This window comes from Cryptomeria japonica, chromosome 1 (assembly GCF_030272615.1).
Source record: "Cryptomeria japonica chromosome 1, Sugi_1.0, whole genome shotgun sequence".
In the NCBI taxonomy this organism is placed as follows: domain Eukaryota; kingdom Viridiplantae; phylum Streptophyta; class Pinopsida; order Cupressales; family Cupressaceae; genus Cryptomeria; species Cryptomeria japonica.
The window spans coordinates 365,181,523-365,196,734 of NC_081405.1; the positions used below are offsets into that span (position 1 = coordinate 365,181,523).

Sequence of the window (15,212 nt, forward strand, 5' to 3'; positions counted from 1 at the left end):
CCCCGATAGCATATTAATGCCAATTAATAATTGACATTAATATGCTATCGGGTTGTTAGCCCGATAGAATAATGATAAGTGATGTTTGTACAATCCGATAATCATATGCAATATAAATCTGACATGAAGCATGTAAATAACAGAACAAGGAAGGTTTAGGAAGATCTTATCTTGCATAAGCTACCATGCATTAACAATTATCATAGTTTTTGTTTCAATTATAATGGATCTTATTGCTTTTGTAGTTAAATTTGAGTAGATTCTTCTCATGGGTTTATTTATCAACTTAGATGGAAATATTTTTTTATTTTTAGATAGAAATGACTTTTGACAGCATCAAATGTATACTATTGCAGGTGTATTGCCCTTTTTGCAATTTCCCTTGTGAAGTAGACGAGGGTGTACGTGTTTTGGAATGTCCAAATAGTGATTGTTCAAAGGTAGGGATCTTGTTTTTCACTTTTTTAAGGTAGATACATTTAAAATCATGGGTTGTAATCATTGAAATGCTTCCGAAAAAAGCTCTGTAAAATTTGGTTGATTGATGTTTCAGATCACACTTAGTGATTTGCTTCCAGGATGAGGAAGAAAAGAATGGGCAGTAGTTTTGTTTCGGGTGAATTATTATTTTTTCCTGTAGTTGGGAAACTTAATAATCACATATGTGCACTTTAATATGTCTCACTGTGTTAATCAAGGCTGGAATTTTGTTTTAAAGTTTGCTTCTTACTTAATTATTTTCTTTGACTGGTAATTTTATATGAAATTCTTTATTTGATGACATATACATCCAAGGATCCATCTATGGGAGTTGGGACTGAACACGATCTCTTGTCATTGAACAAAATAGGTGCAATATATTAAGTTTCTTTCACTTACAATTTTCTTTTTGTTTGCTTTTTTGCATGCATTTTAGGCATCTTGTATCCAATGCAAAGAGCCAAGTCATATACCTTTGCGCTGCGAAGAAGTTGAGAAGGTATGAAACATCTTAAGTCTTTTTTGGTTGAAACATATGCTTATGTCTAATAGTAGGGGAGCTCTGCTCTCTCTCTCTCTCTCTCTCTCTCTCTCTCTCTCTCTCTCCCTACCATTACTCAACCTCTTCCCTATCCCATTAAATATGTGTGTGTAAAGTTACATATACAAATTTTAAGAATGAGAAAAAGATATCTTGTGAAATACATGTGAATTTTAATAACTGCCATATTTTACTTTTATGGTATAAAGTTAAGAACTTGTTACATTTTTTTTTTCAGGTAATTTTACTAGCTTATAAATATTCAAGCACATATTCAAAAGCTGTTTGAAACGAAGTGCAATTACAGATATAGAGGAATAATATGAATAATGTCACTTGAAGGCTTGTTAGTTTCTTGAGATTGCTGTTTTAAAAATTGTATATATAATTCTAATCCATTTTAAAAAAAAATTGCTTATGCAGAAATCCGAGACAGCTTTACGCAGGAAAATTGAAGAGGTAACAATTTAAAATGACATACAGGCAATGAGCTTGATCAGGCATCTGTTGAATGTTCTGAGATATATGTTTTCTTAATTTTTTTTGTTTGCATATCATAGCTGATTTTTAGCAGTTTTTTTCAAAGTCTTTTTTATCTGTAATGATAGCTTGTATATTGTAATATATAGCATATTTGAATTTGCCCCCTTGGTGGTTATATTTTCTCATATTCAAAGTTATATATTGCATACTGATTTATTCTTAGGCAAAATTGTTTATTTGAGACAGGTGATGACAAAAGCTGTGATAAGAGTGTGTAACAGTTGTAAGACAGAGCTAGTAAAGATGGATGGTTGCAATAAGGTGTGTAGCAAGTAGGGGTAGTCAAAGCATTTTGTCAAATCCTTGTGTATTTTGTTTTAAGAGTTGATTTGACCTGTTCCCATGTGCTTTATCATAAATATTGCACTTATAGGTGACATGTAGATGTGGAATTACAATGTGTTATATATGCCGACAAACAATTCCAAAGGATTATACACATTTTTGTCAGGTACGTTCTTCCATCAACATGCTGTTTCAGTAAGCTTTGTTTGCTATAATTGTTATAATAAAGCTAGTTCAAGTATATGACTATGGAAATTATCCTGATAGGTACAAGCTTCATAAATTAAAATAATGTAAGCAATCGTGATAGATATTGCCAACAGGTGAAAAAGCATTTAGGCATACTGCCATCTTGTTGTTGCATCTTCTAGGCATGTCAATGCCATTGTGTATTGTCTGTTGGAGATAAGCTGTTGACAAGGCAATCTGGATGACACCAATACAATAGATAAGAAAGTTTCTGCAAACCTGATTCTTCACACTGCTTAATTAAATATAAATTAAATGAGGCTAGAGTGTGCTTTGTTGAATGAGAGTATACATATCAATGTGTGTACTTCTCTCTAGAGTATAATTATAAAGTGGAATTTTTTTTTCAAATCTGAGTAAAACATTTAATCCTCTATTCCTGTCAAACCTTTCTTTTTACAAATGGAATGAATGTGTGATTCATGTCCAGATTAACTTAAAGAAAACAAATTCTTGCTAGTTATTCGCAAATATTTGCATGATCAAGGGGAATGGAAATATATGTTCATAGCCCAAATCTTCAAATATATACACATGTATTGTCACTAGGAGAATTTGGTTTCGGGACTTGGATCATATCCCAGTTCCTGTACACGTCACATTTATTTATAGTATAGCTTTTGCCCTATTCATTTACCTCTATGCTCTGAATTATAAGGATCTCCCCAACCCATCCCTGTATCTGTATCACCACTTTTCCGGGTGATTGTGAACTATGCCATGACACCTTTGAACATCATAGACATATTTGAAATAGAATTTGATGATGTTGCTGATTCCTTCCAATGTTAACACACTCTTTGAAAGTTGGTTTAATTGTCACCTTGGAAATGCAACTTCTGTTTTTTGTAGTGCACCTTGGGGATGTGCCCCTGCAGTTTTACATGTCTGCTAAAACAGGGATGTCCCAGGGATTGTAGATGGGGAATAAATACTGCCCCACTCTGCCGAGCCCAGTGTCCATGCTCCAGTAGGTGGTTGTCTCCCCTTTCAGGATGACATCCAGGGATGCCCTTCCATCCTGGCCAGGGGGGGTGTTCAGGTTCCCAGGGATATCAGAGCATCTCAGTGGTAAAAAAATGACTTGAATCTAAAAAAAGTCTTTAAAAATCAACTTTGGCATTAATTTTTCTATGCAAAAGAATGAATCTAGACAGGAGGGCATCGCTGGTTGGAACCATGGAATAAAATATTACAAAACACAGCCATTAATGAAGATGGGGACCTGTTAAATGAAAAGCAAACTTGCAATCTCATCTTATTGGTGGCCAAAAGTTTATTTGAATGCTGACAAAGAGTATTGTTCTAGATGGAGGTTAAGTCAATGCCAAACTTAATCAAGGGAGGTACCCCACAAATGTTGGGAAGATATCCTAATACCTTTTTGGAGGAAATACATTAAACTGTTCAAACTTTTTTTTTTGTTAATTATTGTCTTCAACATGTTTACAAAACTAGACAAACTTACACCAACGAGTTAAATTCAGTGACAACATAATCGAGTCTGTTTCAGACTGACATTGTATGGGGTCATTTTTATTTATTTCATATTTGTATTTTGAAAATTGAAGTATTTATTTAATAGCTATCCCGTCACTTTCCAAAAATTTTTGGAAAAAGTTTCCATTCCTGAAAGGTTGAAACTCTTCATCCAATCCCCAAAACTAGGAAAAATTCTTTTTCCTATGAAACAGGCAAGTATAATTAATATTATTCTGACAAAGAACTTCATAAGTTGCTTTGGTAAAACTGTCCTATTAAAATATGTTTCAAGTCCTTGAAATGAGGAATCTTCTTGGTTGCTACAATTTCCTTCTAACGTTGCATATGAATGTGTTTTTTTTTTGTTGTCCAGATATATGAAGTTCCCAGACTCGGACTCGGCAAGGCTGACTCGGCTCGTGACTCGGCTCGGACTCAGCAATGACTCAGCAACGACTCGGCAAAATAAGAAAACCCTTGAAATTTAGAGATTTTTAACGATTTAAAACTTGTTTCATACACCCATTATTGAATTAAGCTTAAAGACACTATAACATCATCAAATAGAAGCTAATTTGATCACATACATAACATACATCCATCACATGCGTAGAAATGTAAATTGTAGCTGAATGAATTAGAAAACATAGATATATAGAGTTATAAATGTTGTCGAATGTATATAAAATCCATGACTTCAAATGTTCCCAAACATATATGTAACTGTAAAGTGTAAACAAAAACAAGTCTATGGCTCAGGCTCAGGCTCAGCCTCGTCTATCTGCCTCCTAGAAAGTCGTCTAAGGTAGGTCCTGGATGGTCCTGGATGACTAAGTAGCCATAGTCTCTGCCTGTGATGTGCCAGTCTGAGTAACCATAGGTGCTGTGCCTGATTGTGCTCTATCCTCCTCCTCTGCCATAGCCACAGCCTCAGCCTCTCTGTCTGCCTGGTCAACCCACTCAAGGTCCTCATCAGTGAAGACTGGATCGGTGGACTCAGTGAGCCAATTGGACTCGGGGTCGACTTCCTCTAGAGTGATCGGACTGCACTTTTTTAAGTGATGCCGGCCGGGTCACGACCCTTGGACTCGGCGAGTTAGGCGAGTCACCCCCCCTGACCCGTCCGAGCCCGGGTCAGGGTCACTGTGACCCGGCAGAGGTCACCCGGCCCGCTGACTCGCTTGACTCATGTGACTTGCCGCGAGTCACTTAACACAACGTATGGACAATGACTTTTATTTTTGAGCGTGTCACCCCTCTTAGAGATAACTATTGTTTCTAGGTTTAACTTGCCACCTTGGAAATACACTTTCTGGTTTTTGCATCATGCAAGTATAATTTAATGTAATTTTTTATGAGCTTTTGGAAGTTGCTTTGGTAAAAAACATCCAATTAAAATAAGTCCTGGAAATGAGTACTCTGCTTGGTTGCCACGGTATCTTTTTAAGCTTAATTTTAGATGTGTTGCTTTTCTTGTTCGGATATGATACAGATATGGTTGAACACTATATATCTACGCTGGTTTTAGTTTTCCAACCCCTTTTTTGTGATAAACTTTAATTTTCTTTTGTTTAAATATTTATTTTGTATATGTTTTACAATCAATTTTCCATGTGGCTTGTTAAAATTTGTTTTTAAGCTTAATTTTAGATGTGTTGCTTTTCTTGTTCGGATATGATACAGATATGGTTGAACACTATATATCTACGCTGATTTAAGTTTTCCAACCCCTTTTTTGTGATAAATTTTAATTTTCTTTTGTTTAAATATTTATTTTGTATATGTTTTACAATTAATTTTCCGTGTGGCTTGTTAAAATTTGTATTTATGCTGATAATTAGCATGCCCGAGAGCCTGGAAAACCATGCCAAAGATGCAAGAAGTGCGGTTTGTGGGATAAGGTATCTTTTTAGATTTTGTTTGGATATGCTTATTATGTGTGTTGCTGAACTATGCATCCTTTTTCCCTTTCTCGGGTAGTGCTCTACTAATTACAACTTGTCAAGTATTTTTTTCAGGAACTGGAAGATGATGTGGCTCTGAAGGCAAGGGAAACAGCATTGAAGGACTTGGCAGAACAGGAACCGAAATTGCTTAGTCGTAATATTGGACCTCCAATGAAAAAACAAAAAGAATCTACTGTATGCCATCCACCATTTGGGCTTCAGCTACATGCAATTCTTCCAGGGCAACATTTGCATTGGCATCCACCAAATCCTCTTCCACCCAATGACTGGTTTAACCATCAACAAAATCCTGTACACTTTCAGCCACCCAACATAAATCTCCCATATGATTTCTTCTATGACCCTCCCATACATGAAGGAAATGAAAATAGGCCTGTACGTCCAATTTTTGCTGCAGGAAATCAACTTGAAAATGGCAGGAATCAACAAATTCCAAATTGGCCCAACATTCCTGGAAGGGAATTATAAGACAATGAATCCTTAACGAGTACTATCAAATAATCCTGGTGGAGCAAGTTGTTTTTCAAAGTTTCTGATTATACTTCTGAAATGAGAAACCAATCTCAGAGTGGTGAATTTCATGGATTTTCTGCGAGAGTAATTGGAAATCCATTTTTTGATATCCTTATTATTTTGTTGCTAGTTGAGTGATCGGCAATGGTAAATTCTATTGTAACTTGAATCTCATGTCAATATGCTAATCATTTGGTGTTTCTTTTGGGTTTAACTTTATGTTTCACAGCTTCGATTAAATTGGTATAGTATAACTAGGATGAATTTTTTTTATCTTGCAGATTTCTAGGAGAATTTATTTACTCCCCTTCATTGAGCCTTGCTTAGATAAGAGGCATACATCATAGTATTTCGATGGTAAAAAAGACTGTCACAAGCACATTGTTGAAAAAATTAAAAAATGAGAGTCCTATTGAATTCAATTGAGATGGCCGAGGACGCTCTACACTTTCTTATCATGGACTAGTTTCCTTAAAAGGATTAATGATGAATTGAATAAGGCGTCAGTATGTTAAGAGAAATATCGTGTACCTAGAAGTACCTCAAAATGACCAGGCACTTATATATGGCAGTCTAATGCTGATTTGTTAAACCAATTTATGCCCCGACGTGGCATGAAATTAATAGAACTTGAACTTAAATTTCTTCTTCCATGGTGAATGCCACGTCACTCTCTCCAAATTCTTCATATAGAAAGTCAAAGTTAAATGCCAAGTGTCTCTAATCTCTTCTCTCTGCACAAGTTCTGTGTTCTAACAAAACATGAGGATTCACTCTTAATTTGTTAGTTTACTGTGACGAATAAAATGTTGTCAAGAGGGGTTTAGTATTACCTCTAGTCAATTAGTCTTTGCATTAGTGAGTTTTTTCCTTTAATTTTTAACATTATAACTCAAGGTTGGCACTATTTATATTTCTTTTAAAATATCCTTGTTTCGATCTAAAAACCTAAACTTAATCTTGACGTCATATAAATATGTTATTTTCATTCATTATTATTGCCCAAATTTTGTTCCTCGAAGAGCTCCAACATTCATATAAATTTGAGATCAACTAGAGCTTCCAATTACCAACATTTTATATACCCATTAGCTAGCAAATTTTAGCTTTGCCTATAGCCTACCGTGTTTTCCTGTTTCACTATCGGCGGTGGTTCTCAAAATTGAAAGAATATATATAACAACAAACCTAACAACAAACCTGCTATGTGCCTTGATGTCTCTAATCTCGGGTACAACTTTTAGTAGAGATTAGTTTTGAGTAGTTTTAGTTGTAAATTAGTTTTGTTTGCAGTGTTTGTTGAAACAGGCGTTAAAAAATAGTTTGTAGCATAGGCTGTATTTTTTTTGTTGTGCTAACTTCATTTTTAAGGTTGGAATCTTAGGATAGCAAAATTATCAGAATCACCACTTCTAAGAATTTGTTGAATTCAGTAGTAGAGAAGTCTTGATTTCTCTGCTTCAAAATTTACCAAGGAAATTAATTAAAAACCTCTTAGCTATTTATCTCTATATTAAAAAAGAAATGAAAGTCATAGTTTTGGTTGTGTTGCATTCCTTTAGGTAAGGAAAATAAGGTTTCTGCTTGGTCGATTGATTTCCCCCATAAAAGAAAAGCTTCGGCTACTACTGCGCATTCTTGAAAAGAAATAGACAATTTGGTTCTAATAAAATTTTAGTTCTCAGATTATATTCTATTAATTTCATTCATTCACAAAACAGATTGATTTCTCTTAGATTTAGCACATCTGCAAATTTTAGTTTTGTTCACATAAGATAGTAAAACTCCAAAAACAGCACATTAATCGAGTTTCACGTTGTTTGCATTAAAAAGTTTTCAAAATAGCATATCATCTACAATATATACAAATATTGACATTCAAACGACATCCCAAATTAGCACAAGTAACCATAGTATGGAAATGAGACACACATTGATATTTAAACGACATCTTAGTCTTAGTAAACATAGCGTGGAAAAGAGATATTTCCATTTCATTCTTGTGCCACATAAACTTGGTAGTGCAAGGAATCATCAAAGTAATTTTTTTTTCCATTGGAACTTTTTTGGTTTCGATCATCTCACTCCAAATTGATATTGTACATTTATTTGCTTTGTTTAAGCGTGGTAATCAAGATTTTTAGCTAAACAAATAGCACTTGTGAAGGACACTTGAACATTATATGATATTTAAAATCACAACTATTACACAACCTTTGTAATAATGACTTCCTTAAAAGTATTTGTAGTGTATGTATATCCTAATTTAGTTTTGGATAACTCAACTAATTGTTGTTGCTTGTTCATTTAGCTAAATGCCCCTCCAAGTAGACTAAACAACCACCTTAGATTATGGATCTCCGATCCTATCACAATCAACATACCTTTGTACCTCAAAATTTTGCTCACATTGTTAGTGCCACAGTAAGTTAATCAATGATTTAGAGATACTTTCCAAGTACTTAACACTCTCTTTGCTTGTGCCTAATGTTCCTTAGCTTAGACATGAAATTACTAAAAACTCTCATGGCTTGTTCTATGTTTCATCTTGTATAAACAATTGTATACATCACGTGTCATGCCTAGTTTTTTTTAGACACTTAATGGACACAACACAACATGACTAAACTACACCTAACTTAACTATTTTGTGATTTTTTTCTCTTTGCAAGATAGTTGATTTAAATGACTCATTATTATCTAAATAATAATTGATTTAAAAAAACAATCATTTGGCTGCTGTTAACATTCAATGGCTAATGACTCTCTCGCTTGTGTGATTTTGAATGCCACTACCTATATGCTTGCCTTTGCTACTCTTGGAGCTTTGCCCTTTGTGTCAAGTGTCTTGGGACGCCCTCCTCGCACAGGGACTTCTGTTGGCATTGTTGACATTTCTACTTCTGCTATGGTCGAGTTGGGTGCCTCCCCCATGGGTGTGCTAGGTGTTGTGAATACCGCTGTTGTTGTTGTGGATGGGTCATGCCCCCCACCTCCCCCTGCAGGTGCTCTTCTTGTGGGTGTTGGTGTTGTGGATGCTCAGTCTAGTGGTGTTGCCTTTGTCTCTATAGTTGTTGATGGTGTCCCTATTGTGGGTGCTAAGGTCTCGCCCATACATTCTTCTTTTGTTGGTAAACACAACTTTGCTCATGTGGTTAGATATGTAGCTCTCCTCCCCAAGGGGACTCATCCTTTTCCTTGCACCAAGTCCTCCCTTGGGGTGGTTTGTGGACAAGATGCTGTGGATAATATTGGTTTCTACCGACGTTGTGCTTTGGTGTGCAGGTTTGTTGAGGTTTGGCCTTTGCTCTCGGATCTCTACCGCTAAGTGAGTGATTTCTAGAAGCCATTGGTTGCTCATAGCATTGAGGTTTTCCCTTGTGCTAAAATATTTTTTGTTACTTCTTTTGATCATGACTTGGTTTTGGGTAACTTGTGAGCTTGGGGCGATCACTCTCTCTCTCTTAAGTCTTGGACAACTTCTTTTAATCCCCCTACTGAACCACTTAATGTGCATCCAATTTGGGTCAGCCTCCCTAATCTCCCCCTTCATTTGTGGGAGCTTTCTTGCTACGAGGCCATTGGTAACTCTATTGGTTGTCTCTTGAAGGTTGATGATGCCATGTCTTCCATGGGTCACTCTACCTTTGCTCATCTCTTAATTGATATTGACATCTCTGCGCTTCTCCCTGGGGGTGTGGTTCTTATGGTTGGGGATAGGCCTTGAATTCAATCATTGGATTATGAGGGTCTCCCCTTTCGCTGTTAGAGATGCTTCTCAATGGGTCATCTAGTTTCGGATTGCTCACTGCCACATCACAAAGGTGTTGCAACATGGTGGAAGGATTCTACTTTGGATCACTTGACTGTCAATGCTTTTGACTCGGATTTTGTTGGCTCCTCTCAGGAGGATGTTGTCTCCCCTTGAGATGAAGTTGTGCCTCTCACTTCTACCGAAGCTATTGTCGATCCTCTTGCTACCACTGTTGTGACCCCTTCCATCCCTAAGGATCCCTCTCTTGTTGCTCATGTTGCTCTTGCTCTACAACTCAATTCTACCTTTGAATCTACTCCTGATGTTGTTCTGCACCAGGAATCTGTTGGTGTTGTCGATGGATTCCTTGCAGGATCCTCCTCACTTGATCCTTCTTTCGATGGTCCTTATGACACTATTGCTTGGACCGTGGTTTGTCGCAGGCGGAAGGGGAATTCTTCCCCCCTCCCCCAAATTGCTCCTTGTCAAGGCTTGGGTATTTCTACACTTACTTGATTTTTGTTTGGGTTGTTGCTGATTTGACAAGTTTTCTCCTAGCCCGTCCAACCTTGTTTTGTTCGGGGTTCTCACCCCTGTTTTGTTTTCTCTTTTGCCACCTAAGGGTTCATCACCCTTGTCTTGCTGCTTTTCTAATTAGAATAATTATTTTTTAAATAAAATAGGAGTTACATATATTTCATTTCACAAAATAATCAATTCAAACAACTTATTACTTTAAACAATAATTGTTTATCAATGGTAGTTTATATGTTTAAAGTTCTACACAAAATAAATAAATTTAAAATCTAATTCAAATATCTTACATTCCAAACTTTATTAAGATAAAATAAGATATCATTATAGGACCAGTAGTTCCCTTCATACATAATAAATGTTTATGTTTTCTTGTCTTTAAGATATACATTATCAATTCACTCATTTTTTACATAAAATAGATCCTAGCCCACTTATTATATTTTTATACCCTTAATTACAAAAGGGGCACAATATACACATATTGAATTTATGAAATATACTCTTATACCAATACATTTTAAGTTCCCTTGCATGTTATAATTTGCAAGGTTAAATATTAATTGCATATATTTTATAGATGTGTTTAAAATACCTATTGGAGATTGGTTCTCATTCAATTATTAAACTTGAAGTGATCAATCATGTACATATAAATGATTCCCGTTATCTATTTGAAGGAAATGTAATTGTATAAGACATTATATTTCCTAAGAAAACAGTGATTTGAAATGAATTTACCTGTTGGTACCTATACATGATTAATACACTAAATTTATATTATAAATTGTGTTGATTTTAAAGTTCATATGTTAACAATTCTTTATTCAATAACTATATGATAAAGGATAAATCAACAAGTGGATAAAATAGTGTAACTTGGAGAAATCTACATGTAAATAAAATAGATTATAAAGGATAAATCAACGTGTGAATAAAACAGAGTATAAATATGATCATATCTAGTTTTATCACATTATAAGTTTATTGGGCTTCCTAAAATAAACTTCAACTCCATCCAATATTTTTATTTTTAAGGCTATCAAATTTTTTGTCTCAAGCTCAAGAACTAGTAGCACTGAAACCTTAACATTTTCAAAACTATTGGCAAGTTGATTGAAGAAAGGTTGAAGCTACGTCTCAAGAGAGATTGGCTTCACTTATAGTAAAAAGGTTCAAGTTTTATTTACCTCAGTAGACGTATGTACAAAATTTGACAATACATGTAAGGAATAGAGATCATTAAAAATATTATCTTATATAAATAGACGGGGGATCTCACCATCTACTACCACTGTAGGACATGGACAATCAGATTCATCAAAAAGTCTTGGAAAACACTCAAGTGAATGCATTTAGGGGAAGAGCACCAATTATCGTCCATGTTTCAATTACCGTTCACCCAACTTCCCAATTACTAACTCTACAGAAACCAAATTAATATAACTAGTAAAAATTCATTAATTAATTTCACATGTATCAGTAGTTGCCCACTTATTTCAATAGTTAGAATCTATGGGCTTTAATTGGAGGAATTGTGCAACTTTAGTGGTTGTAGTGCACGATTATTTGGACATCTTTAGGTAGGTATGGGGCGACAATTTGAAATGAGCACTTTTTGATCCATAAGTTAGAACAATAGCTATAAGCGATTAGGGGAGAGGACCCAATATTTGAGCACCCTAACTTCATGCTTCCCAATATCCTGCATGAAAATTTCAAATCTCTGAATATTTTATAGCAACTTATTTGCCAAGTCCCCTGCTTGTAACTAAGGTTTCAAGGCCACACCATCAATATGATGCCACACCGGCATGCTTTTTGCCAAGGTATCCAAAACAACCCCCCTAAAAAAGTGAGACCGATACTTGTGCACTGTCATGTTTTATTGGTGCGCTAATGTGTTATCACATGATTTGTTCTTTTTAGATCTAAGAGATGGGTAGTCATCATTAACAATATCAACTTTAAAGTCACAATTACAATTGGTGCAATATTGTCAGAAAAGTGGCATTAAATCATAAAGCACTATCATAGCTATTGGAACGTGTTCAAGTACTGGGTGCTCTCCCCTAAGTCTATACAAAGATAGGCAAAAAAATTGCTGAAATCCAATGTACCATTTAAGATCTATAGGTACACAAAGTTATCTATAACTGCTATCAGTAGGCATAAAGCTAGACTTAGCGGCTATTACCTTGCTGCCTATGCCAAGGAGAGTTTGGATTCATATATGTGTTATGGTCACATGACCTTTTGGCTCCTCCTAATTCTTCATTACACAACTGCATATGCTTGTATAAATGGATGTGAGTGCAAACCATGTATTGGTGTACTGGATATTGACTAATACAAGTTATTCCTTGCTTTATCGTAAATGTAGCCAATTTTGGTGAACCACACAATCTATTGTGTTATGTGTTTATTTTCTGTTTGTTTCCGTTTTGGTTTAGCAATTTTATGTTACTTAATATATTTTCTTTGCATGTTTAAAATTATCAATTGGTATCAGAACTTGGATAGATTGAGTAGAGATGGAAGAACGTGAAGTTTGAGAGTTGAATAATGGTTTTACATTTCTTTCCTCTCCCCGTACTTGAAGTATTTTTTAATGGGTCTAATTGAATTTGTAGTTTCATATGATGAAGTCGATTCAGTTATTGAAGAGATTCTTAATACTACAAAAATAGAAAAATTAGACTCGACAGAAAGTGATTTTGTGAAAGTGAAAGCTGAAATGAAACGTTATGTACATTGGTGGAATGAAGTTAAGGTCACAGATACAAAAGTTATTACAAAAAAGTTTGAGGGAGATGTGAATGTGGCATATGATGTGGATGACCAGAACAACCAAATTGTGAAGCTAAAGGAGGAAAATCTATCACTCACGAAGCGACTGTTTTTCATGAAAGGGAGGATTTGCGCTGTCATATAATAAATTTGGAAAGTGAAAAAACCTAATGTTAATAATTGTGCGGTTTTGGTGAAGACGGAGAAGAATACAATGAATCATGAGGAGGCACAGAATTGGTTGGTTTCGTCTGTGGAAGAGGAATCTCAGAATGGAAGAGGTGGCCAGAGGGGGAGGATTTAGAAAGCCTGGAGATGAGCAAGCACAAAAATAATTTGTTGGTAGGCTTGACAAGGATGCCGGAGGAGCTAGACACAGAAAAGAGGCATGATGCATCTGCCTGCGAGGGATGATGAATCAGAGGACCTGTTTGCTAGCGACAATGGAATTGGAGAACGTTTTGGTGCGAATAAAGACTTGGGCAATGCAATGGTCCATGGAGACCAAAGTCGAGATAGGTATTTCAAGAGGTATCAGCATGCCTCAAAGTGTCGAAGAAGAAGCAGTTTGCGGCCAAGGAGATTTCTTCCATGGATCCGTTTAGGAAGTGTATGGAGAAGTGCCAAAATGGACAAGGCAAAGGTCTGTGATTTGTTCAACAGGAAGGAGCCTTGTAAGGACAATGATTGGTTTGTGTCGCGCTGGACCAAGTAGGAAATCTTAGTGTTGATCGAGGGTAACAGGAAGCTGTATGTGACAGGGATGCACAACGACACAGACTTTCACAGAGATACGGTCAGCATTAAATTGGCAACGAAGATGCAGTTTCTGGCGAATGGATTGAAAGTTGGCGAGTATTACTTGCTTCGAAGATTATTCAGTGATACAGGTGGTTTTATTTTTGGAATTCAGGAGCACATTGATTTAGGTATCAAATATGATTATGGTATTTATGGTCTGGATGAGTTATAAAGAGGTGATTTTATCTGTGGAAGCTCCAGGACAAATAGGTGATTTTATCTGTGGAAGCTCCAGGACAAAGAGGTGATTTTATTTCTGACTGGATTTAAAGGTGAGTTTGTGTCTGGAAAAGTCGTAAGAGAAGATGTTTTCGACCAGAGAATTTTTTACTCTGGAATTACTTTGAGTTGACTCCAGAGTGTGCTTGAACAGTCTTTGGCGAAGTTAAAATTCTTGATGGGTCTGGTTGTAATGTGAGATTAGAAGTGGAAATGCAGGGGATATCATAGTATATGGCTGTGTCAGTTGGACTTCAGGGTGAAGATTGTTAGGGGTGGAGATTGTTAGGAATGTGAAGTTCAACAATCACATGACCTTTTGGCTCCTCCCAACTTTTCATTTCATAACTGCATATGATTGTATAAATGGATGTGAGTGTAGACCATGTATTAGTGTCCTGGATATTGATTAATACAAGTTATTCCTTGTTTTCCCATGGATGTAGCTAGTTTTGGTGAATCACGTAATCTATTGTGTTATGTGCTTATTTTTTGTTTGTTTCCATTTTAGTCTAGCTATTTTATGTTGCTTAATATATTTTCTCTGCTTGTTTAAAAGTAACAATATGAACATAAATCTAGCGAGAATGGTGGAAAAATATGTCTCATGCTATAAGTGTAAGTGTCTAGAAGACATGCATGCACAAAGGGGAATCACAGACCGGGCTAGTGACTTATTTGATAGTGTAATCTCTAGTGGAATCTCCTCACAACCTATGCATTTGTGTTGTATTTGATTTTTTAAGTATAATCTAATACTATTATAAAGAAATTTTAAACTAGTGGGTAGTCTCTTATTTTGTTCAGATGATTTAGATTTAAGATTTGTAGTTGATGAGAAATATATACACACATGCATACAAAGGGGTTCTTTTTTAAATTAGAATAGGTACATGTTAAATACCTTCACACAAAACTACAAGCGAACTCTCCTATCCTCAGCCGTGGTGATTCTCACAGTATGAGTGCACTACATAAGTGTTGCAACAAAGACCAGTGGCTTCGTGTAAAACCCACTTGAAAATCCACATTCCTTCACAACTTTCTGTGTTAT

At 35.7% G+C, this 15,212-nt stretch overlaps 1 protein-coding gene across 6 annotated transcripts in view; it reads left to right on the top strand.

The window, feature by feature from the left end:
* LOC131069119 (uncharacterized) overlaps positions 1-6,274 on the top strand; it is a 39,099-nt gene extending 32,825 nt beyond the window's left edge. For all 6 annotated transcript variants that reach the window (XM_058004442.2, XM_058004443.2, XM_058004444.2 and 3 more), the window contains 7 exons: positions 357-440; positions 917-979; positions 1,445-1,480; positions 1,751-1,825; positions 1,938-2,015; positions 5,422-5,481; positions 5,599-6,274. In XM_058004442.2, coding sequence (XP_057860425.2) covers positions 357-440; positions 917-979; positions 1,445-1,480; positions 1,751-1,825; positions 1,938-2,015; positions 5,422-5,481; positions 5,599-6,015 — 813 coding nt within the window. In that variant the 3' untranslated portion in view covers positions 6,016-6,274. The remainder of the gene's footprint in view (positions 1-356; positions 441-916; positions 980-1,444; positions 1,481-1,750; positions 1,826-1,937; positions 2,016-5,421; positions 5,482-5,598) is intronic.
* Positions 6,275-15,212: the final 8,938 nt, after the last annotated feature.